Below are 25,004 nucleotides of genomic sequence, written 5' to 3'. Positions count from 1 at the left end.
TCTGCAACTCTCCTCTTGTCCTCCACAGGGCTTGTGGCTCTTGTCCTCCACAGGGCTGTTCCTGGCTCCCTGCTCCAGGCATTGTGACCTTGACCACCAGATCACAGTACTGCTCAGTATCAGAGAGGTAGCCGTGTTAGTCTGGTTCTGTAAAAGCAGCAAAGAATCCTGTGGCACCTTATAGACTAACAGACTTAGTCTATAAGGTGCCACAGGATTCTTTGCTGCTAGTACTGCTCAGGTTTATCCCACCTGAACCTCTATTGTGTTAAGTGGTAAAATTCACATAGAATCATAACAGGGTTGGAAGGAACCTCAGAAGGTCATCTACTCCAACCCCCTGACAGATTTTTGCCCCAGATGCCTAAATGGGCCCCCTCAAGGATTGAACTTTCAATGCTGGGTTTAGCAGGCCAATGCTCAAACCACTGAGCTATCACATGACTTACCCTTGCTGTGTAGGTCTATAGCAGGGGTAGGCAACCTATGGCACGCGTGCTAAAGGCGGCACGTGAGCTGATTTTCAGGGGCACTCACACTGCCTGGGTCCTGGTCACCGGTCCGGGGGCTCTGCATTTTAATTTAATTTTAAATGAAGATTCATAAACATTTTAAAAACCTTATTTACTTTACATATAACAATAGTTTAGTTATATATTATATACTTATAAAAAGAGACCTTCTAAAAATGTTACAATGTATTACTGCCACGCGAAACCTTAAATCGGAGTGAATAAATGAAGACTCAGCATACAACTTCTGAAAAGCTGCCGACCCCTGGTCTATAGCATGGTCTCACCAGACACCTGATTTCTTTTAAAGAAGATTACTTTCATATTTTTGAAACTTTTGAGTAACTGTCTAGTTTGTAGTCCCCTTCATGCTTCTACCGGAGCATCGTGTAGATTCCCAGAGCTCTATATCTGCTATGCACAGTAATGTGGCATATTTCACCCACAGGAAGGACAATGTGCCATATTGGTGGTTCTTCCCTTCAAACAGATTTTAGGACATTTTGGTTATTTTCATTCCCTCTGAACCTAAAACAGGAAGGGAAGATCCGGTCCTTTAATATTTAAATATTTAAACATACTGACATTTATGCTTACCCAATTCACTATTGAGTCATTCATGACATATATAGCAAATGCATTGACAGGTGTATTTTGCGCTATACCCGTCTGCTATACCAGCCATCTGACTACATGTTTCTTAGAAAACTGCTGCCAAAACGTGCATTTTTCAGAATTGACCTGTGCTCCAAACATCAGTTCCAGTCAGTTCTCTTGTTAATGTTCCACAGGCTATTGTTCACTTGCTGGTGAGAATACTCTGAGTAACTGAGATCAGGGAAGTGACTCAGCACAGAGTTGCTCATGGAATGTCATTTCATGCCATTCTCATACATTTCCAAATGTTTTTGTATTGTCTACATTGAATTAAAATATTTTCAGTAGGTCTGACTGGAAAACAAGAATTGTTTCTTAAAAATTCTGAAACCTCCATTTTTTTGTTTTCATTTCAATGCAGAAGGAAAACAAGATCTTTTCAAATGCTTTGCACAAAAACAAAAAAAAAAAAAAGAGAAAGGGAGTGAGAAAGAGACCTCAGAATAGCTAGTAGCCCCTACAATAGGGCACCTAGGTTTAAATCTCTGTTTCCATCAGTGTCTTTCCTTGTCTGGCCAATGAATATTTAATTATTTATACAAAATTGAGCAGCTCCAACAAAATGAGGAGCGAGAGAGACTGACTCTCTAGCTCAGTGATTAGAACATTCATCTGGGATGTAGAACACCCAGGTTTGAATTCCTGATATAGCCCATTGAGGAGGGCAGTCTCCTGGCATATTAGAAACCCAGGTTCAAATCCCTGTGGAAATCTCATCCTGGACCTGATAAACCTTCTCTGCAAGTGGGTTTTTTCTCTCAAAAAACCATTGTCAGTAAACTCCTGCCCAGCCCTCATTGTCAGTGACTGGACAAGGTTTAGAATGGTTGGATTAAGTGCATAAGCAAACAGTTGTGTCTGACCCAGTCCAACCTGAATTGTAGGACAGGAAAAATGATGATACTTCAGGAATACAAATGTAAGTGATATTCTGTTGGTTTTAACATCATTTGACTCTCAGATTCAGTGTTGTTTATGAGTTACCCATTTGAGATGAAAGTGTGCTCCATCGACATGGTTACTGAGCCATAGGACAGCACAGTCAAAGTGACCAACAGGGCAACAAATTCAGGCATATAAACCGTCTTATTTATTATCTATAATGTGTATTTATTGCAAAGCCAAATTGTCTTAGTGTCCTTACATGGGCAGAAATAAGGTTTGGGTGACTTTCAAAGTATGCAAGTACACATCTGATTTGTTTTTTTTTGTAAACTGGAATCTTAACATGAAATGCACATTACTATGTAACTGGTGATGGTGTCCATTAGATACTGAAAGACACTTGTATTATAGAATCACATGGGGTGATCTTCTATGAAGTCTGTTTGCATGAAGAAATGAATATGGAATATAGAATAATAGGAGTAAAATATTAAAGCTAACACTCTTTTTTTAAATATTCATTTGTGTGTGACACCATTTTCTGTCCCTTTAAGAAATTACTCCTCTTCTGTCCAGTCATAACTTGGTACATTTGTCAGAGGGATTCTCTCCCATGGCCTGGGCACATTTCTTCTTGACATTTAAATTACTGAATTCCTCTTTGATTTCCATGACTGATTTGCCTTTTGTTTCTGGAAGGAACCTGTAGATGAGAATCCATGCGATCGAAATGAAGCCCACAAAAATGAGGAAGCTGAAGGTACCGAGGCTTTCCTGAAAACCAAAAGAGGGAGAAAATAAGTTAATTCTCTTCCCTGGTTAGCCTTGACTGTTACAGTTTGGGAATTTTTAAAGAAGATATCTTAATTTCAAATGGTGATCTGAAGGACATATATAGCACTCAGTGAATGGGCCAATCTCACACTCTTCACTTCAGTGATCAGGGTTGAGTTCTGTGTTAAGGCATGTCTACCCATGGCTAGGAAGCAAGGATGTTATGGTTGTTCCAAAACCCAGGATTCCTGATATATCCGTGTGCTGTGATGCCATTGCTTTGGCACAGAAATATTCTCCAATTTTTTTTTTAAATCAGGCACCCTCAAGAAGAGCTCAATTTAGATTCACTTACCACTACGTATGGGAAAATCATCCCAATCACATAGAGTCCTACCCAGTGTAGAGACGTGGAGATCACTAATGCGGATGATCTGGATGACTGGGTGAAGAGTTCAACCATGATTGGGAATGAAGCTCCAGCTGGAAAGGAAAAGATTTCTCAGAATAATAATTAAATAGCAAAAATAAATGCTTGTTCATTTCTAAGCTAATTTAAATCTAGTGAAGTTTTAGTGTAAAGTTCACAGATATTAGACTGGATTCCAATTTCACACCAGTTTTAGACTGGTATAACTCCATTGACATCAGTGGCATTACCACTAGTTTACACTGATCTAAGTAGGGTGAAAAAGAATCAGAGGCATTGAATTCTAATAGTCCATGCACAGTCTGTAGTATTTTCAGTGGTAAGTTCTTTTTTCAGTCTTTCCAAGTGGAGGAACTCAGATTTTTTCATTGGTAAACTTCCTTTTTTGATCAGTGTCACTTGCAAGAACTTTTCTTGTTTAATTTTTATTGCAGTAAATAGCCCAGCTCCTAACACTACAGAAGTTATGACAGTGTAACTTAAAGGTGTGATCCAATCAAAGTCATGCTACTAACATTCACATATAGCCTTTATATTTCATATTTGACCTACAGTGAGATTCTTAAGAGTATATAGTTAGTAGAATTAGCTTCCAAAGAATCCCTCTATTGTAAGAGTGTTTCCCAGTCAACACAGAGGAGCTAGAATGGCTCTAGACTGTGTCAGCCCCCAGTGTAGGGAGCGTATTGGGAAAGGAAGGGATGTGGCTAGAACATGCTGCCAGAATGGCTATTAGGCCATTCCCAAGGGTGATGGGATGAATAGTAATACTTAGTATTAATCTGAATACCAAACGCTGGCTATAATTGTGCAAAATATTATAAATAATTTATATTATGCTGAATTTAATTTGTTCAGCTATCAGTATATAGTCCCTTCATGTTAGTATATTTAGATGATTCATTCTTTTTCCAACGTCTCTCTCTCCTCACATCTACGTACTAACCTGGTCCAGTTGCAAAGATGATAATGAACAGGAAAATCAGAGCAACACTGCAGTAGGGCATCCAGAAGAACTGATGCTAAAGGGGAAGACAAAGGGACAGTAGACCGTGTTTGTTAATACCTTAATAGACTTACATGCTGATTTCTTGCCAGCATGGTTTGGAAGACCTTAAGACAGTGGTCCCCAACCTCTTTGTGGCCAGTAGCACATTCATGTTTTCAGAAGAGTGGGGCGGGCACCAACAATTTTTCAAGGCTTATTTTGTATTTGTACATTAAATAATACAAAAACCATCATATTTAATATTACATAATATATGAATCCAGAGAGAAGCCGCGAGGACAGAGAACACTGGCGCCCGCAGCCCCGGAGTACTCTGTCCCCAGCAGGTGCGGGCCCCGGCTTCTCTCCCCTGCTGGGCACTAGGCGGGTGCCGCGTCTGCTGGGGCAGGGCTGGCTCTAGGTATTTTGCCCCCCCAAGCAAAAAAATTTTTGGCTGCCCCCACCCCAGCCCTGGGCTCTCCCCCACCACCAGTGCCCTCCCCCACATGCACCCAAATGCACATGGAAGGCATAGGGACTAACCCTCAAACCTTGTACCCAGAAAGGGATGGGGATCTAGTAAAAAGGGTTCAGGCAGAGGAGCGGGTGTGGGGGGGCTTGGGAGCGCTACACTGGCAGAGAAGCAGGGTGTGATGTACTCGTGGAGGAGGGGGGGTATCAGGAGGGTTGCGGGAGAAGAGGTGCAGGGGAAGGGGGAGGTGCGGGAGGAGAGGGCTGGGGGAGGGTACAAGGGGAGAGGTGCGGGGGAAGGGAGGGTACAAGGGGAAGGGGTTTGGTGAAGGAGCGATGGGGGGAGGTACAAGTGAAGAGTCTGTGAGCGGGATGGGGGGTCCAAGGACTGAGAGGGGCAGGCGCTGACAGCTGCTTCCCCAGCCCCGTGCAGGCAGAGTCGAGAGGATGGACACTGACCCCCAGGTGCCCGAGCCGCGGGGGTCCCCCGGCGGGGCAGTATCCTTTGCTGCCCCGCTCGGAGCCGGCCTCTGCCTCTCCTCACCCCAGCACTGTGGGGGCCCGGGGCAAGCAGCGTGGGGCTGAGGCAGGGGAGGTGCGCAGCGGGCTGGGTCTGGGGGCAGGAGTGGGCAGCTCCCTGGCAGCTCAGGCTGCCCATCCGCTCGCCCCATCAGCACGCAAGCTGGGATCCGTGCCCCCCGCCCAGCCCGGCGGCGCCCTGCACAGCCCACTCAGGCGATGAAATGCCGCGCCGCCCTGGGAAGACTCAGAGCAGCAGCAGTGGTGGTAGCGGTGGCGGCAGCAGGACCCCTCCTCCCTCCCTGCATCCCGGGTCCCACTTCTCTCCCTCCCCGGCTCCTCACACACTCCGGGAGCCCCTCTTGCCGCCGCAGCCCGGGCAGGGACAATGCTCTGGCTCTCCAGCGGCAGGGCTCTGGCCAGGGCCGGCTCCTGGCTTTTTACCGCCCCAAGCAGCCCCGGAGTTCTCTGTCCCTGGCAGGCGTGGGGCCGCGGCTTCTCTCCCCTGCTGGGCGCTAGGCGGGCACTGTGTTGGGGATCACTGCCTTAAGGAGTCTCAGATTAAAGATAATTTTCTCTCCTTTTTTGGAGGTGACTGTTCTGAAAATCACAAATAGAACATTTAAGAACTAACTGAATGAGTGCTGTAGATATTGTTTGTTCTTGTAGACAAGAATCCCAACTAGGCAAGTTACCAGTAAAGGACACAAAGAAAAGGAGTGTTTATTTACCTGCAGGGAGAGAGCTGTTGTGAGGAGCACGAGTATCAAAGCCATCAGTCCATATCCCCACAACAGCAGCATCCTTCTGCCAAACTTATCAATGATGAGGCTCTGAAGGGCACAAAATGCAAAAGTGGTAGTCAGACACTAAAACTACCTTTCCTATTTGTCTTTTGTATTGGTATTCTTCACCAGGATTCATCTGTCTTGCGTGTAATAGGTCAATGAGCTCATAATCAGGTTCCAGACTTCAAATGGCTTTTCTGTATCCTACCGTTATATTTTGGTTAGGGATGCTGGCATATGCCCTTCTGTCTTTTTCCTCTTCCTGTGTCTGACTTCCCATGTAGTCCCTACCAATATGAAAACTAGAGCTGTTCAGGAAAAAAAAAATTCCCTACCAAAAGTTTCAAGGAAAATGTGTTAGTTAATCACTATGACTCAATAAGCTATTTGATCTCATCAGGAAAATCTCCATTCTGAACACAGTATCTTGCTTTGCTGCCTCAAAACTGCCTTAATGGCTAGAGGTTGCCTTAATGGGTGAAGCTAGACAATTTTAGATTTGAAATAAGGCACAAAGTGTTAACAGTGAGGGTAACTAACTATTGGAACAATTTACCAAATGTTGTGGCAGATTCCCCATCACTGGAAATGTTTAAATCAAGATTGGATATCTTTCTTAAAAGATATGCTGTAGCTGAAACAAGAACTAATTCAGGCAAATCCAATGGCCTATGTTATGCAGGAGGTCAGACTAGGATTACAGTGGTCCCTTCTGGCCTTGTAATCTATGAAAAACGGTACTAGTAATCCCATTGTGCCAGCAGCTCTTTCTTATGCAGAACCTGTCTCTTCTCTAGTTTTCACGGATTCCAAATCTTTTTCAAGCAAGTTCCTAATGGAACTGGCAATTGATGTCCCTCCCAAGTGAAAGGAGACATGGAACAGAAATGATGTCCTTTTCAGAAGCCCATTCTGCTCTTCCTGTTGTGTAGATGCCTCCCTACAACTCCTAGAAAGGTGAATTCTATTGAATGAGCTCTCTTTGAGTGGGATGAGCTAAGTATGCAAGTGAAGAGATTGTCGGAGATAGAATCAGGGGTACGTATCCTGAGGTTAAGAGGATCGAGAGGTCTGGTCCTCGCCTCTGCCTCAATTCTGCTTTGATCAAGAACTTAAACTCAACCTTCTAACTGGCCCATAGTAAAGAGTTGAAGTTCTTCTACCACGTCTTCTTTTCACTTGCCAAGCTTCACCGTATCTCTCAGTGAGCTCCCCCTATTTTGTAGATGTTCCAGTAAATTGTGTTACTACCAGCTGGGGCTGCAATGTCTTTTATGGATCCCAATGCCAGAGCTTTTTTAAAATTATAATTTCCTTCCATTGCACTGCCACTAGCGGAGGTCCTCCAGTGAAAGCAATAGTGGAAGCACTAGTGTAGACAAGACTCTAGTATCTGCTGGTGTTTTATTCCATCATGTCATCTGAACTTTCTTTGACTCAGGTCAAATCACATGGAGATAGAAATGCTGGCATCTTGTCTATACTCGACTATCTGATGCAGTCAAAGAACAGGTGAGAAACCCACTACTTCATATTGGAAAATCCTTTTGTAGAAATAGACCCTCCCTTTTCATTGATTCAGCAAACTATCCACCACCCAGGTTATGGAAATTTTACATATGCCAACTCCCACTGCAATGTGACTTACACACATTATGGCAGCGCAGAACTCACAGGTCCCAGTTCCCAGAGTTATGTAGGGGATACGATCTTGAGTAAATCCAGCTGTATGGAACACATCAAAGGCGTAGAAATAGATCTGGAAAATGTAACAAAAGAAAGAGTTTTTTTTTTAAAAATCACTGAAGCACACCTGTGCAAGACTGTTTATGAGTCATGGGCCAGGTAGCAGAGAGAGTGCTTCTCACCCACTAACCTGGTTTGTACTTAATAGTCTAGTTAATATTGAGCTCTTACTCTAACATTTATGTGAAGATGTTTACATGAGAACAGATTTTAATAGTTTCAGTGGAAGATTAGTTACCTAAAGAGCTTTCCAACCTTGTGGACATACTGAAAGTCCATTACTTTGCCAAATCACAAAATCAGGAGCTGGGGAATTACAAGCTGCTTGAGTATTTTTGGCTCAAGATAGTAATAGAAAAATATTATGATCCTAATGCATGTTTAACTGCCATTCTGAGCTGTGTAAACATTGCCTGTCTTTGTAAGGCGTAATCCCTGCACTCCCAGTGTTAATGGAAAATTGAGAATCAGGAGAAAGGAATTGAAGAGTCAAAACCCCTGTCCCGCTTTCACACACAACTCTCCTTGAAATTCAGGAGAGTTGCGGGTGAATGAGGTGAATAGGACTGAGTCCCAGACATTCAACTGCAGACTTGCAAAATGTCACAGATTCCCATAGTGCAAGTGCACAAAGCCTACTATCCTTAGAAAGACTATAGAACAGATTCTCAGTTGGTATAAATTGATGCAGCTTCGTTGAAGTCAATGGAGCTGAACTGATTCACACCAGCTGAAGATCTGGTCCAATTTTTCTGGCTGCAGAAGGAAGAAAAATTGTGTCATTAACAACAATAATAATAAAAATGGGGCAGCAGTTGTTTATGGTTAGGCGGGTTTCATGAAGGCTTTGTACTATAGCTGCAGTGGTCTTAGGGGTTTCGAAGGGAAAAAAAAAAGTTAGTGCAACAAACCAATGGAGTGTTATGATGGTGAAACACAGAACTCACGGTGCCCAATGGTCTTAAAGACTTACACAGGAACATAAATATTGCCATGTTGGGTCTAACTAGCCTGGTATTCTTTTACTGATAGTGGCTGATAGTAGATTCTTCAGAGAAAGGTGCAAGCGTTCATTTGGGTATATCTCACAAAATCAATGCCATGCCACTGCAGGGGCCTTGGTGCAGTTTGGTCCCTCCTATTCTCTTCCTGTAGCATGCAATAATTTAGTCTCTGGAGGAGGATTGTAATACTTAAATTTAATCCAGGTTCTTGGGTCAGTGTAGAGGTAGCTGGGTGGGGGGAGGGGGTTAGTGGCCTGTGGTGTGCAGGAGATCAGACTACATTATCTGCTGGTTCTTCCTGGCCTTAAACTCAGTCTAGGAATCCCTGTAATGGACAATTATGGTATAAACTGCCTGTAGCAAAAAGATTCTCTCTAATCCCCAGTGCTTAGATGCTGACTTGTGTCCTGAAGCATGAGGGTATATATAACTCTATAAATTACAAATATACATACTGAACTGAGGATGTTTTATTTGTCCATATAAATGTCAAGTCATTTTTTAGTCCTACTAAACTCTTGGACTAAGTGATATTATGTGGCAATGAATTGAGTGCATTAATTATGCATTGTTTTTTTAAATACAGTGTAATCCTTTTATCAGTTTTAGATTTGTTGCCTTTCAAATTCATTTTTTACTCTTCCTACTATTAAGTGTGCATATTGTAATGGGCTTCCCCTCCCATTAGCTGGATTGTTGGTGGGTGTGGTTTGAAAGAGGCTAGGGGACTGGAAAATGTAACAAATGCTTTGTTGGACTGTGTACTTGTCTGCACCTTTAGGGGAGGTGGGTGCTGTTGTGTCAGCACTTTGGCTGCATTGAAGTTTGTGGAATCTTTAGACTATGTGGGTTCGCCTCATATCTTTGAATACACCTGGTATTACAATATGTTGCTTCCTCAGTGATGACTTATAATAATGTTTAAAGTGAGGAGACTACTTAACTGCATTGATACCATTAAGCTGTAAGGTAACACCAATGATGATCAATAAACACAACTGACATCGCAAGGATCGGTCTTTTAGGAGTTCCAGGACATTCATGGGTTTGATTTTTTTCATTGTAGCCTGCTCCTTCACCATATCATCAATTGCTCCTTGATGATTCCCTTCACCCCAAAGATGCTTCAAAGCTGTAACGGAAAAACTCTCAAAATTATTAGAAAACAAACAGATAAACCCATTACATTTGTTCACTGATGTTTTCACCAGACTTCCAGTCCTTTACTAACTGATCAGTGGATTCATTGGGTCATCCATGCATGGCCATTGATCAATTAGTTAGAATTCTCTCTCCTTCTAGGTGCTGAGAGAATCCAGATCTTTTGAACTTGGGTTGGAAGCAGAGAAAAAGGGAGGAGGGAACACTAGATCTGTGACATCAACCCACCTGTAGTATGGATTAGGCTATGTAATATATAGGTGGGTGGGCATCAGACAACCAGTGATCTCTTCAGCATCATTTACTTCCTGCATTTATAGTGGCTGCTACCAGAATCAGTAACTATTATTAATAATATCATTGGGCCAAAATAAGATGTAAAACTATGTAAATCTAAAGCAGTCTAAGTTTATAACAATTTAGAATCAACTTCATTAGACTCTCACCCACTTTCCAATGTATAAATTACATTCCTTATACATCATGTCTGAATTTGGGCCACTGAATCTAAGTTGGTATAATTTATACACAAGGGGTGGGAAGAGATGAAAAAAAATGCTTATAGGAGGGTCAATCTAATTAGTTTTAAATTAACATTAAGGGTACTCCCTACTTATTCACACCTTCTTTCATCTCCTTGATGTGTATTATACACCATCTTAGACTCTCACAGTCAGAGAAATGGGGCCAAACTGAGAAATGATGTGTAAGGATGTGCAATATACGTCAGTAAGTAGATTGAGTTTCAAAGAGTCTAATTTTCTCCAAGGGAGTATGAGCAGAAATCCGAAATGATGTGTACATTAGGCCTCCTTAAACTAATTTAGTCTCCCTTAGACCTACTTACACGTATTGATGTCTAAGGGGGTTTAAATTGGTCTAATTTACACATGGAGGGAGCTGGAAGAACAGTGACTTACACTAGACTCATCTCTGAATTCAGCTTGCAGTCGAAGTTTTTCTTGGCATTTTTTTAACCTATCATTAAGATCTTAATGATATAATCTTAGAAATCTTAATTCTATAACATTGCTTGTAGTGAAAATAGAACCCTCAAAAATTCACCACAGATCTCCTATTTTATAAGTATAAGGGAAAATGTGGTAATTTTTGTGGTAATGTCTTTCGTAATTTTTTTCTTTTTTTAATGGCAACCCTTCAGTAATCACAGGTAAAATGCCCTCAGTTCTTGGTATTCAAATACCTGTAGATGATTACCATGTTCCCAGTCTCTGCTTAGGTATTTCTCAGCTAAATTATATATTTTATCACTTTTAATCTTTCCTCAAACACTCCCACCCCCAGTCTGTCATTTTTGTTGCTCTTTTCTGTACTCCTTTCAGTTTGTCAGTATTTCCTGGTGTTGAGATATTCAGCTTTGCAAATCGTATTCATTGAGTAGTAACACCAGGACCAGATGGAGTATAGGGTGATTCCCAAGAGACAGCCCCCCTCCCCGAGCCAGAGCACGTAGCAACCACAATATCTTGCTTACTGCACCACTATCATCCATATGTCTCTTTTGGCATTTCTTTATTCACTATTGAATTAGTATTTTCCACCACAGGCTATATTAACTTATTATTCTCCCATGTTGAATCTATTTTTATTTTGCACCAATATTTCTAAACTTTTAGACCTTCTTTACTATTTCTCTGTGCTCACTGGTATTCAGAATGCTAATAGGGTATTCTCTCCAAATCTCTTCAACTTGCTGTCCCTCAACCTCCAGATAATTAAGGAAGATATTAAATAGCTAATCTGTTCATCCATCCACAACTGATGCATTGTTCCATATTCAAATGCATATTTATCAAAGTATGCAGTGAATAAATCATTTACTCAATCCATCAGTTAGTTTTTATGTCATTGTTTGATGGATTGCTCCACCATGCTCTCTATTAAACCCATTCATTGCCCTGTCACTCTTTAATTGAATCAGTACATACAGGACCATCCTTTCAGCCATCCACACTTCAGCTTATGTGAAGATACACATCAGCTTTGTTCCCTGTCAGGTGTTGATAATGTCAGTAGCTGTCCTGTTTTAAGAGAAATGTGGATCCCTGACCTTTTTCTGTTCCCTACTTTCCAGCAGCTCCTCATTTAACAATATCTTTTCTGCTCCCTTTCACAATCTCCACACTGTTGGTGTGAGGGCCCTTTTCCTTCCATTTCCTGCTGTCTGAAATGATCTTCTCTTACTTCTCTGCCTCATTCATTTGCTTTTCTTTTCAAAAGTCATTTTAAAATTTTTTTTGCTTCCCTATGCCTGTTAGTTTCTCTCTTCCTCTGTTGTTGGCTTTATTATCGAATTCTTTAGCTTATCTAGTGTCTATTAGGATAGTATTTTTGGGATCCATTAGTATGAAAGGTTTCAGAGTAGCAGCCGTGTTAGTCTGTATCTGCAAAAAGAACAGGAGTACTTGTGGCACCTTAAAGACTAACAAATTTATTTTAGCATGAGCTTTCGTGAGCTGCAGCTCACTTCTTCGGATGCATAGAATGGAATACACAGACAGGAGATATTTATACATACAGAGAACATGAAAAGGTGGAAGTATGCATACCAACAGGAAGAGTCTAATCAATTGAGATGAGCTATCATCAGTAGGAGGAAAAAAAACTTTTTGAAGTGATAATTAAGATGGCCCATAGAAGGTGTGAGGAGAACTTAACATAGGGAAATAGATTCAATTAGTGTAATGACCCAACCATAGTATGAAAGACTATACAAAATAAAGGTGTCTAATTTCAGCTGGCTTAAAAAAAGTGTTTAATTTTAAATAAATTCATTCGTATCTCATATCAGAGGGGTAGCCGTGTTAGTCTGGTTCTGTAGAAGCAGCAAAGAATCCTGTGGCACCTTATAGACTAACAGATGTTTTGCAGCATGAGCTTTCGTGGGTGAATACCCACTTCTTCGGATGCAAGAAGTGGCATTCACCCACGAAAGCTCATGCTGCAAAACATCTGTTAGGCCTGGTCTACACTAGGACTTTAATTCGAATTTATCAGCGTTAATTCGAACTAACCGCTCAACCGTCCACACCAGGAAGCCATTTAATTCGAACTAGAGGGCTCTTTAGTTCGAATTTGGTACTCCACCCCGGCAGGTGGAGTAACGCTAAATTCGCACTTGCTAGCTCGAATTAGGCTTGGTGTGGATGCTAATCGAACTTAGCAGCTCCGGGAGCTATCCCACAGTGCACCACTCTGTTGACGCTCTGGACAGCAGTCCGAGCTTGGATTCTCTGGCCAGCCACACAGGAAATGACCCGCGAAAATTTGAATTCATTTTCCTGTCTGGGCGGTTTGAATCTGACGTTCTGGTTGCACATCGGGGCGAGCTCCGCAGCACCTGCAACGATGCAGAGCTCTCCAGCAGAGGAGTCCGGGCAATCCCAGACTAGAAAGAGGTCCCCAGCATGGACTGACCGGGAAGTCCAGGATCTGATCGCTGTGTGGGGCGAGGAGTCTGTGCTCTCGGAGCTGCGCTCCAACAAGCGAACGCAGACCTTCGAGAAGGTCTCTAAAGCCATGAAAGACAAAGGATACAGCCGGGATGCGATGCAGTGCCGCGTGAAAGTGAAGGACCTAAGACAAGGGTATCAAAAAGTCAGAGCGGCAAACGGACGCTCCGGAGCCCAGCCCCAGACATGCCGCTTCTACGAGGCACTGCATGCCATTCTAGGTGGGTCTGCCACCAGTGCCCCACCAGTGACGGTGGACTCCGAGGACGGAATAGTGTGCGGGACAGTTCCCCTCCCTGTTCGCCGATGGGGAAGATGAGGAAGGGTCTTTAGAGGACGGCGCAGGCGACATCGAACCCACTCCCGCTTTCCCTGACAGCCAGGATCTCTTCATCACCCTCACAGAGATCCCCTACCAACCGTCCCCGCCCGTTAACCAGGACTCGGAATCAGGGGAAGGATCAGGCGGTAAGTGCTACAAACAGGGAAACATTTATTTTTTTAAGAAACAGGGATTTATATAAAAAATAGAAATACTATATAAACATTTTTAAATATGAAACTAAACAAACAGCAGGTCTACACAAACAGCAATGGAGCAATAGTCCTCTGGGGATATTTCAAAAAAGCTCTCAGAGAGCAGCTGGAAAAGCCTCAGCAAGAGGTTTCTTGGGAGAGGTGCTTTATTGGGTGCTCCGTTGAAGCACACTCTTCCGCGCCATGCCATCCTCAGGTAGAGGGGGACCATCGCCTCTACGAGCATGGCAGCGTAGGGTCCTGGTCTGTGCAGGGCTTCTATTAACATCCGCTCTCTGTGTGTGCGCCTGACACGCCTCAGGGTGATGTCGTTGTGGAAGTGCTGCATCTAATTAGTGGAATTAGTGTACTGTTACTATTGTGCATGGTAGACTTTTACTTTGCATAAGAATGACCCTCGCTTAACAGAGTTTTACTTTGCATAAGAATGACCCTCGCTTAACAGAGTTTTACTTTGCATAAGAATGACCCTCGCTTAACAGCCACTTGTGGCAGGCCTCAGAGGAAAAGCATACAGGGGTCTTTCCGTTCACTGGCGGGAGATGCCGCATAACGCTCATCTTTTCTGCTTTGCACATTGCCTCCAGCAGGAGAGCACAGCTAAGCACTAACTGATAAGCACTCTGTACTGTAAGGCTTACCAGGACTTTGTGCAAGAGGATGCAGCTGTCTCTCCTCGCATGCGCTCTCCAGTGCAATGGCGCCGCCAATGAGCGTATTCAAATCTCGGACTAGTTCTGAGATCTCCTGAGACTTGGTTCCCTCTTTGGTCTTGTTCACTGAAACTGACTAGACTGTGTTTACTGTTGGCAAACATGTATGTGTTCAAGGAAATCACCTACTTTTTCACATCACACAGCTTGGCTCCTTCCCGGACTGCCCGCCATCCCCCTGCAGAGGCTGGCTCGGATGAGACGCAGAAAGAAAAAGACAAGGGACGACATGTTCCAGGAACTGATGGCCAGCTCCAGAGCGGAGGCGGCAGAGCAGAGACAGTCGAGGGAGAGCCTGTGTCAGCAGCATCGCACACACCTGGAACGGGAGGATAGGTGGCGGCAGGAAGACCAGCAGGCGACTCAAACGCTGCTTGGTCTAATGAGGAGCAAGCGGACACGCTCCGGCGCCTTGTAGATGTTCTGCAAGACCGCAGTCAGGAGGAGAGAGCCCCCTGCAGTGCATCTGCAACCGCCCTCCAACGCCAAGAAGTCCTGTCCCCCTCACCCAAAGTGACAAGACGGAGGCGGTAGGGGCCGTGAGAACTGTCCCTGCACCGCAGCACACCGATAATGTTAGAGACAACTGTCGCTGTAAATTTGTACAAGCTCTTTCTTTACAGCATCAACCAGTCCCAACTCCAAGTTCAAACCCCACTGTGTATTACATTATTAAAAGCGGTTTGGTGTTACTGACTGTTTCCGTCACGTTTCTGGTGTCAGAAGACTTTCTGTTGTTCTGTGGGGGGGGGGGGGTAATTGTAATGTCACTGCATAGCCCACAGTGCCATGCTACAGACTTGGCTGCAGGGTCAACTGCAGGGCACACACAGACTGCAGTCACTAGGCACCAGGGACAGTCTGTGTGGTGTATGCTGCCCGGGTCTTTCCTTGAGGTGTATGCTTGTGCAGGGTCCTGGTGCCTGACATCCCGAATGTAAAGGCAGGCTTCCCTTCACATGCATTTGGACCGTAGTCACGATCCTCCCGGTGCCCCAGCCCCAAAAATAAACCACATACAGGGGCAGATACTCACCCTTCCCACACCCCTCACCCTTCCAACGCCCAAACCCACAGCCGTCATGGTAACCCCTATCCAAGGACGGCACCCCTCGCCCCTTCCTGCAAACCCACCCATCAGTGCACACCTTAACCAGCACAGAATGCTTCCATGTTTCAACGAATAAACAGAAATGAAAAGTCAACGAAAGATTTATTATTAATTACTAAAACATGTCCTTAGTTTTAAAACGTCCTTGGGAAGTGGGGAAAACTTGGTTTATGATCAGGCTCTCTTAAAATCAAGTGGACAGTCACAGGTTACCCTGCTCTGCGAGGAAACTCGCTTTCAAAGCCTCCCTGATGCATATCGCTTCCGCTGGGATATTCTCTCAGCACGGGTGTCTGGCTGATCGTAAACAGCAGCCAGGCGATTTGCCTCAACCTCCCAAGCGGCCAAAAGGTCTCGCCCTTGCTCTCACAGAGATTGTGGAGCACACAGCAAGCAGCAATAACTACGGGATATTCTTTTCGCTGATGTCCGAGCGAGTCAGTAAGGTCCGCCATCTCCTTGAGACGTCTGAAAGCACACTCCACCACCATTCTGCACTTGCTCAGCCGGTAGTTGAAGAGTTCCTTTTCAGTGTCCAAGGCGCCTGTATAGGGCTTCATGAGCCAGGGCATTAGCGGGTAGGCCGGGTCCCGAGGATCACTGTAGGCATCTGCACATCCCCAACCGTTATTTTGTGGTCCGGGAAGAAAGTGCCTGCCTGGAGGCGTCTAAACAGACCAGAGTTCCTGAACACCCGCGCGTCATGAACCTTGCCCGCCCACCCGACGTTGATGTTGGTAAAACGTCCCCTATGGTCCACCACAGCTTGCAGCACCATTGAAAAGTAGCCCTTTCGGTTAATGTACTCGCTGGCCTGGTGGGCTGGTGCCAGGATAGGGATGTGAGTCCCATCTATAGCCCCACCGCAGTTTGGGAATCCCATCGCGGCGAAGCCATCTATGATGGCCTGGACATTTCCGACAGTCACTACCTTTGAGAGCAGTTGCTCAACGATTGCGTGGGCTACTTGAATGACAGCAATCCCCACGGTAGATTTGCCCACGCCAAAGTGGTTCGCTACTGACCGGTAGCTGTCTGGCGTGGCAAGTTTCCAGAGGGCTATGGCCACTCGCTTCTGCACAGTCAGGGCTGCTCGCATCCTTGTGTCCTGGCGCTTCAGGGCAGGGGACAGCAAGTCACACAGTTCAAGGAAAGTGTCCTTCGCATCCTGAAGTTTCGCAGCCACTCTGTGTCATCCCAGACCTGCAGCACTATGCGGTCCCACCAGTCTGTGCTTGTTTCCCGGGCCCAGAATCGCCGTTCCACACCATGAACTTGACCCATTGCCACCATGATCTCCACTGCCCGGCGTACCCTGCTTTGTGAGAGGTCTGCGCCACTCTCCTCACCGTGCTGCCGGAGCCTCCTCGCCCGGTTTCTCAGCATCTGACTGTGGAAGAGGTGGACGATAACGTGCGAGGAGTTGACAACGGCCATAAGTGCAGCGATGATCGCAGCGGGCTCCATGCTCGCAGTGCTGTGGCGTCCGCGCTGTAAACGAGCAGAGAAGGGCGCGAACAGATTTCCGCCGGCGCTTTCAAGGAAGAGAGGGAGGCGGGATTGACGGTTCAATGACGATACATTTTTCCCCCCAGCATGCATTGGGGTGAAATCCCACAATTCCAATGGGCAGCGGGGAGTGCGGGAACTGTGGGATAGCTTCCCACAGTGCACCGCTTCCAAAGTCGAAGCTGGCCCCGTGAATGTGGACTCAGAAGTTCGAATTTGTGTATTTAGTATGGATACACAAATTCGACTTATTAAGGTCGAATCCACAAATTCGACTTAAGTAGATTCGAAATAGTCCTGTAGTGTAGACAAGCCCTTAGTCTATAAGGTGCCACAGGATTCTTTGCTGATTCGTATCTCAGTCAATTATAGTTACTACCTATTAGTTGTGCTGTGCAATGTTATTGTTGGCTAGTAGTTTAGACAGATAAATATTTACCTTCTTAACAAGAAAAAGTTACCACTCAGAAAACACCCAAGGATCAGATCTGTTCAGTAGTAAGATACCATTCTTACCCTGTCACTTTTCTGACTATAACCACAACTCAGTATAGCATTAACGTTAATTTTTGAACTAGGTCTATATCAGAGTAAAGAAATGATGGCCACTAATTTTAATAACAATGTTAACCCCCACAAAAACTTGCATCTGAACTGTCCTGATGACAGCATTAAGAAAGTACAGTGTACAAGTGCTATTTTCTTTCTTCAAAATGGTGTGGAATCCTTTCCTCTTCCAAGATTCTAGCTTGAGTAACTGGACAGAAGCTAGAAAAAAAGCAGAGAGTTAAGGTGGTCCCTGTTACCTTCCTGGCAGCCTTCCATATCTCCCTTTTGCATCAGGAGGTAGGGTGGAGATTCAGGGAAGAATGGGAGAGTGACCAGCTGCACCAATGCTGTGATTCCACCGATAGCCATCAGTAAAGGCCACAAGGATTCAGTTCCTAAAAGTTCACTAGAGAGCATAGGTTAAAACAAGACCCAAAGGAACCCCAAACAGTTCTGGGAAACTTACCAAAAGTTTTTGAGTGATAAATGGGGAGACTGAATTAAACTATATGGGATAACAGTGGATAGATAAAGAATTAATAGAAAAGATACCCCCCGCCTCCGGCCCCAGAAATTTAGATGTGACGATAAATACATTTATTTTACCTTAGTCCTGCAATTTGCCCTAAGCATTTCCCCATGTTTACAAAAAGAGAGAGAGTGGCAGTTGTAAATCCACGCAGCTTCTTAGGGGAAATTTCTGCCAAATATTGTCCATGTAAACAGCAACTCAAACCTTGAATAGGGGAAAAGAGGGAGGGGAGAACAAGTTTGTTTTAAAAGAAGGAAAATGTAACTGAAGTCCCACTGAAATTAGTGGGTTTTGTTATTAACTTCAATGGAAGTAGGATCAGTTCTGTGGCTTCATATCACAAACTAATGTTAAAAGGCGGATTCTTCTGTCTGAGTGGAAATTAAGAAAGATCAAAACCATTTTTAAAATAAAAAAATAGGGTGAATTCTGGTTTACTCTTTAAAAAATAAGAAATCTAACTGAAGGTGTTCCTATATTCTGTGTAGACAGACTGAGATGTAATTTTGATAAACATACACAGGGATAAAAGATATAAGAGGCAAACCATTTCAGTCTGGGCAGGATACTAGCAGTACAAAGTGAACCTTTTATTTATTTATTATTTGTAAGCCTGCAATATTTTTGCTGTCAACTTTATTACATATTTTTTAAATTCACTCTTCCAAGGTGTTTCCCCTTAGGCTGGAATATTATTATGCGGAAAATAGTCTCAAGCAATCAAATGCATTCTCTCATTTCTCTCCCTTAACCCCTTTATCCCATATCCTTTGGGGTATCATCTCTTTTCTTTCACCCTATAAAAACTTATTGACCCCTTTCATTCTGACACATAGGAATATTGATCCTGCCTCTGGTTTACAGCCTTGCAAAACCAACTGATTATTATTCAAGTAGAAATCAAACACAACCTACCTGTATATAAACCACAAAGGAAACGTCCAATCAAAATCATCTCAAAGGACTTTGCTATCTTACTGAAGCCCCAGAAAAATGCAGCTGCTATCAGGAGCAGATTATTGAACGTTAGACATTTCTTTCTGTAACAGCACATAAGAGACTTTCATAAAACTGGCAGCAACATCTCTCTTGCTTTCTCCAAATACCCTCCTTTTATCCTCTGAATATACAGATATATAGACTTTATCACTGAATCGAGAATTTGCAAGTGGGACCTAGCAGTTGCTTATACCGTGCTGTTGAGTCATTACTTAAATTGATACTGAAATTGGTGTGATCTAAGCATAAAGTGGACTATTCCACTGTAAATGGGAGCACTTCAGTCAGGCAAAGCAGAGGCTGTAATGAAAATTTTGAAATAATATTTCTTCAAAGATACCCATCCCAACAGACCTCCCACTCATGGATCTGTGCTGTTTGGTGGGAATTCTTTAAGTTCTGAGATTTTGGTTTCTCTAAGGGTATCTGGCACTATCCCTGCAGAGGAACCCCACAGTGCCCTCCTAGACAGTTCCTTTCTGAACACAGTTTGTGAAGGAGCTCCTCTGGAGATTGCTTCCCTGCTGTTCAGCCGTGCTACAGCCTAGCTCTTTTTGGACACATCCCCTACAGTTAAAGTGTCTGTATCCTTTACCAGTGTTTGAATGTCAGCCTTCTTTGTTTAAAGAGAAAAAATATCGTGGAACTTACTCATACCTGGATTAGGTCGCCAACAATCCTGGCAACACCCATGACCTCCACACCACCTCAAACATTTTTTGTTTCATCTTCATTTTTATTGGTGCTATCTGTGCTGATTAATGACCCTCATTGATGCTAGCAGCTATGCTGTGTCAGTGAACTTTGACCCATTCTTTTATTTGGCCTTTTGCTCTTTTGTGCCTCCCTCCTCCACCCTTCCTCTTATGCCTTCTAAGGGAGAAGAATCCCAGCAACTTCAGGAAGCATTCTTAATGCAGTCAGATCTCATTCCCCAAGGACATGCACATTTAGCCAGCTTTCGAAGGAAGAAGGCTAGGGATGATTTATACCTGGTTGCCTTGAGTGTATGAGTCCTCAGTATTATCCAGTAGGGACTATAACATCTGATTGATAGAAATTCTCAGGGGTGAAAGAAGGCCGGTACGGTGTACCAGCAAGAAGCCAGTACAAGCCCATACACAGGCGATGTTAAAGCGCTGCCGCAGGGCTGCCAACGGGGATGGGGGGAAGGGCAGCTGCCCCCAGGCCGGCGATTTAAAAGGGCCTGGGGCTCCCAGCTGCTGTTACTGTGGCAGCGGCCGGAGCCCCAGGTGGTGTAGGCCAGGTAGCGTGGATGGGCTGGCTGGAGGAGGCCGAGGCCCAGCCCTTCAAGGGGCCTGGAGCCGGGCTTCCATATCGGTAAGAGTTTAATGTTACTTTCACCCTTGGAAATTCTGTACAATTGACTACCCCCCTCAAGGATGCACTAAAATTGAACAGTATAATGAGGCCATACATCAGAAAATCCATCTCCTGGGGGAGAAAAGGCATGTGGTCTATACTCCTGGATGAAAGGAGAGATTTTTATATTAGATACTCCCTGACACTCATTCATCCTAGTAATTCTGAATTTGAGAGCTCAGTTTTTCTTACTTTTAAAATGTCATGGTAATATTCTATATTCCTTCCAAAGGACTATTCTAGACTATTCTTCCTTTCTGTAGGGACAATTGTCTCAAAGCCAACCACAATTTTTCTACTTTGTTATAGACTACAGTTTTTAAAAGTGCTTTTTACTTGATACAGACTTTCCATATTTTGCAGACAGGTATCCTGAACTGATGGATCCCAAGAATCCCCCAATGCTAAAGGTAGAGACAATGAAAGACCATAGTAATGTGAGAGTCTGCTCATCGATGACAGAGTGGTATCGCTCTTGCCAGGTGTCATTGATGAAGTTCTTGATGTACTAGAAAGAAAAATGGGGGGGGGGGGGTAGAGGGGGACGAGTTTCATTACCCATTATCCCGATTATAGGTGTGACAAATATGATAATATCCTGCACAAACCTTACTGAATTAAATAAAACTTTATTGAATTAAGTTGAAGTATTTTAAGAGATCACTCTTTTAATGCAAATGTTTATGTACTATTGAGGGATTATATGCATTTCTATGGAGCTGAGGCACCACAGCCCAGGAGCTAAGCCCTGGGGACCACAGCCCTGGGAACTAAGCCCAGGAACTAAGAATAGTGGGGTCTAGTTAGACACATTCACTCAGGTTGTAACACCTCCAATGAGCTACCACCACCTCGAGAAAGGCTTGCATATACTGATTTAAACTGGATTCTCCAGGGACCAACAGATAAATAAAGGATTTTTGGTTAAATAGTCTGAGCTAAAACTGTCTTGTGGTCTTCTTTCTGATCCAGCAAATAGACTGGATCTCAAGCCTAAGGGGTTTCAGCCTGCATGCTAACAGCCTAGAAGCAGAATTTGTGAGAGTCAGCTTTTTAGCAGATAGCTGCAGTTCCGCTTAAACTAGCAATAGTAGTGAGAAGGCGGGAGAAAGAGGGGGAGAAGGCTTCATGCGTCTGTGCTGTTCTGTGAAGGCCAACAGATAAGCTTATGGATGAGAACTTTTTCTAACACGCTGAAATGTACTGTTTTAAGTAACTGCTGTTGGGAAGGGAGGGGTGAGGGGGAAAACCGAACAAAAGGCTTACACAAACAAGGGGGGTATAAATGCTGGGATCCCGCCTGCGCGCGGGTGTGCGGGATTTGAGAATGCTTTTCTCCCTGGCACCTTTCTTTGGGCTCAAATAAACCTGGTTTTGCTTCTCCACCCTGGTGTGATAATTAGTGCGACGCACACCGGGCAACGAACCCTGCTGTTGCTCCGCCTCGGGCTCTTTGAGCCGGCAACAGAAGGGTTGGGAAGACTTTGGGCTACTGAGGTCCCATAAGACTGAAAATTCTTGTTCTGAGCAAAAACATTTGCACTTTAATGATGAATGGATGACCACAGGAAAAAGCCCTATGTGAGGTCTGAAGAACTGTTCACTTGCCAGAGCCCTTGTTGGAGTTGGGGTGATCTCTGGTAAGTTTATTAATATGCATGTAGGTGCTTTTATTGTTTTAATGTATTGTCTGTAATGCTTTTACCTTAAGAATAAGCGTGCTTGCTTATAAAGAGCTGTGTGGTAACCTGTAACTGTTGGCGATTACAGTGCTGTTAGTCTCTGAAGACAAAGCAGAAGTGCCGATGCTGGTCGTGTAGGCAGTCTGCCTTGCTGGGGGGATATCATGGTCAGCGGCAGCTCCAGGCACCAGCGCTCCAAGGGGCACCCTGCTGGTCCCTGCAAGGGCGGCAGTCAGGCAGCCTTCCGCAGCTTGCCTGCAGGAGGTCCGCCCATCCCGCGGATTCGGTGGCAATTCAGTGGCGGGTACGCCGAAGCCACAGGACCGGTGGACCTCCCGCAGACAAGCCACCGAAGCCGCAGGACCGGGGACCTCCCACAGGCAAGCCGCCAAAGGCTGCCTGACTGCCGTGCTTGGGGCGGCAAAAAAGCTAGAGCCGCCCCTGATCTTGGTGTAAGCAGCAGGCTGTGCAGCCTGGAAATATTTTGGCCAGGAGGGGGAGAGACACGTCTCTGCCTAAGAGATATGATGCCTGAGGAGTCGGGACCCTAGACTGGGTGCCCTTGCTGGACCACAGAGGGGGATTACAGATGCAGTTGCCCTGAACTGTGACAATAAGGTCTTTTATTATATCTAAAAATTCTAATTTAGAAAAAAAATTATAGTGTAAGTTGAACCAAATTCTTTCCATATTCTGAATTATCCTCCTTAGTTGAAGTATTATAATGAAGTTGGTATGGGAGATGAAGGCACTTCATTAGCTATAATAGTTCAGAGCTCAGACTTTAATTTGTACATTGAATTTCACTCTGTATCTTTGCTTCTTTCATGTTCTAGTCATTATAAGAGACACTTATGCCATCAAGGCCCATATGAGACTCCCAATAGTAGGGATACATGCAATGAAATAGACACTTTTTAAAGAGTAGCAAATCACATGAACCTTCACCTTCTAGTAAAAGTCTCTGGAGCAGTTAGTCTCCTTTTCCTTTACAAATGTCCATGATCCTTAACAAATTCTGCTAAGCTGTCATCCTTTGGGGTTTTACAAACTATTCTTACTGTTCTTCATGGACAGAATGAGAAGGGAAGGAGTTGAGGAAAGAATTTCAAGGTGTCTTGAAGAACATCCCGAGGCCAGAACCTGACACTATGTATTTAGCTGTAGAGGATGTTGTGCTTACCATGGAAGGATAGCTGATCATAGAAACTTGGAAGCCATATGAGAAAGTTCCACCAATTCCCAATACAAAAATCATTAGAAATAGTTTCCGATACTGAACCTGGAAGATAGAAGACAAGTTTTTGGTATTCAGGGTGTTCTTGCCACCTCATCCTTGCACATACAAAATTCTTAGAAATATTGTATGAACAGGGGATTTGAACAACAAATCATGCCTTGAAATGCTAGACTATATCCTTAAAAAGCTCTTTAAATTAGAGGGATGTTTCTCACTTAGAATGTAAGTGTTCTTCAGCTGCATGTGACTGTCAAATATAGGTATTCAGGGCTTGAAAATACAGTATTTACTTTTTATTTTGTTTGCTAACTTTGGGTCACTAACTACATTCTAATGAATAACTGAACATTCTTCAGTGATTGCATATCCCTGAAAATAGGATAATATAAATTTAGAATAATAACATTTTGGGAACAAACAGTGTCAAGTACCGCATTTACTTTTCTGATTTTGGGGAAAAAGTGTTAAAATGACTAAATTATTGAGTTTGATTGTCGCTCTAGAAGTACAGGAAGTTCTCCCTTTTCCCTGCTACCCTGCTGGATTTTTAGATATAAATGAGAAGTATTTGGTACATAGATAAATGACCGAGAACTCACCAAGTCTGAGAGAAGGCTACCCATCATCAGGGTAAGAGTATTCTTAGCTCTTTGTTTGTTTTGTGGCAGGTCTCTTGAATTAGCAGTCTGGTTGCAGTCATTCCTCACTTAAATTGTATAATCCAGGCACTAAAAGAAGCTTGTCTGTTTGGATCAGTCAAAGTTCAGTTTGACTTTGTACTGTTTGCTTTGCATTATTTTCTTTCATGCCCATTGGATAAGGTCATCCTCGTTAGTCTCTCCTGTGTGAATGTTCTGTAGGGAGAGATTCTTAGTTTATGTTTATGTAACCTTGCCTCATTATTTGCAAATTTTGGAAGGTGTGCAGTGAATGAGCCAGGGAACTGCAGAAAAAGAAGGGATGATCTCATAGTTCAACAAGTTTAATGCTGTGATGGAGAACTGTATTCTATCCCTTCCTCTAGCTCTGTCATAGAGTTCCTATATGATGCTTGGCATGTCCTTAAATAAAATGTTCACAGTCTCTCATGGCTTCTGTCCCCATCGCCATCTGCTGCTGGCCCTCACCCACTGGCTCCTTCCTCTCCAGCTCCTGTCCCTCTCTCCCTCTGCTCTTTCCCACCCTTTGGCTGCGCAAATCCCCCTCATTCCTCTGCATTCCAGTCAGACAGCTTCTTCTCTGTATCATGAACACTGGAACTGGAGTTAGAGAACCCTTGTGCCCTAGGGAGACTTATTGACAGGACACCAGTGGAACAGGAAATGCAGGAAGTTAGGCTGG

At 44.0% G+C, this 25,004-nt stretch overlaps 1 protein-coding gene and 1 long non-coding RNA gene across 4 annotated transcripts in view; one reads left to right on the top strand and one right to left on the bottom strand.

Annotated features, from left to right (window-relative positions):
* LOC120385978 overlaps positions 1-25,004 on the top strand; it is an 80,465-nt gene that overhangs the window by 37,173 nt on the left and 18,288 nt on the right. The gene's annotated exons all lie outside the window — the stretch shown is intronic.
* On the bottom strand, positions 1,651-24,499 carry LOC120385972 (solute carrier family 2, facilitated glucose transporter member 11-like). 3 transcript variants are annotated; one of them, XM_039504614.1, is made up of 12 exons: positions 24,263-24,499; positions 23,607-23,705; positions 21,078-21,249; positions 19,275-19,361; positions 18,434-18,563; positions 18,085-18,233; positions 9,719-9,906; positions 7,673-7,783; positions 5,968-6,069; positions 4,205-4,280; positions 3,184-3,311; positions 1,651-2,828 (listed from the first exon to the last, which is right to left on the bottom strand). In XM_039504614.1, the coding sequence occupies exons 1-12, from the start codon at positions 24,287-24,289 to the stop codon at positions 2,631-2,633; spliced, it is 1,467 nt and encodes a 488-aa protein (XP_039360548.1). In that variant the 5' UTR covers positions 24,290-24,499; the 3' UTR covers positions 1,651-2,630. The 3 variants fall into 3 exon arrangements, with proteins under 3 accessions (XP_039360548.1, XP_039360547.1, XP_039360549.1); XM_039504613.1 differs by having other exon boundaries at positions 19,275-19,399; positions 21,089-21,249; XM_039504615.1 differs by lacking the exons at positions 19,275-19,361; positions 24,263-24,499 and having other exon boundaries at positions 21,089-21,249; positions 23,607-23,689.

This window comes from Mauremys reevesii, linkage group 18, assembly GCF_016161935.1.
Source record: "Mauremys reevesii isolate NIE-2019 linkage group 18, ASM1616193v1, whole genome shotgun sequence".
Lineage (NCBI taxonomy): Eukaryota > Metazoa > Chordata > Testudines > Geoemydidae > Mauremys > Mauremys reevesii.
Note: the sequence above shows the minus strand (reverse complement) of the source record. Positions and strands in the feature narration are given on the sequence as shown.

What these genes read in the sequence shown, in the direction of transcription:
- LOC120385972 (XM_039504613.1), bottom strand. Translation starts at nt 24,289, where the DNA reads ATGATGGGTAGCCTTCTCTCAGACTTG. An exon ending in TGATCAGCTATCCTTCCATG is followed by an intron (nt 21,250 to 23,606) that starts GTAAGCACAACA and finishes TTTTCTTTCTAG; the next exon opens with TACATCAAGAACTTCATCAA. An exon ending in CTGTCTGCAAAATATGGAAA is followed by an intron (nt 19,400 to 21,088) that starts GTCTGTATCAAG and finishes GTGCTGTTACAG; the next exon opens with AAAGAAATGTCTAACGTTCA.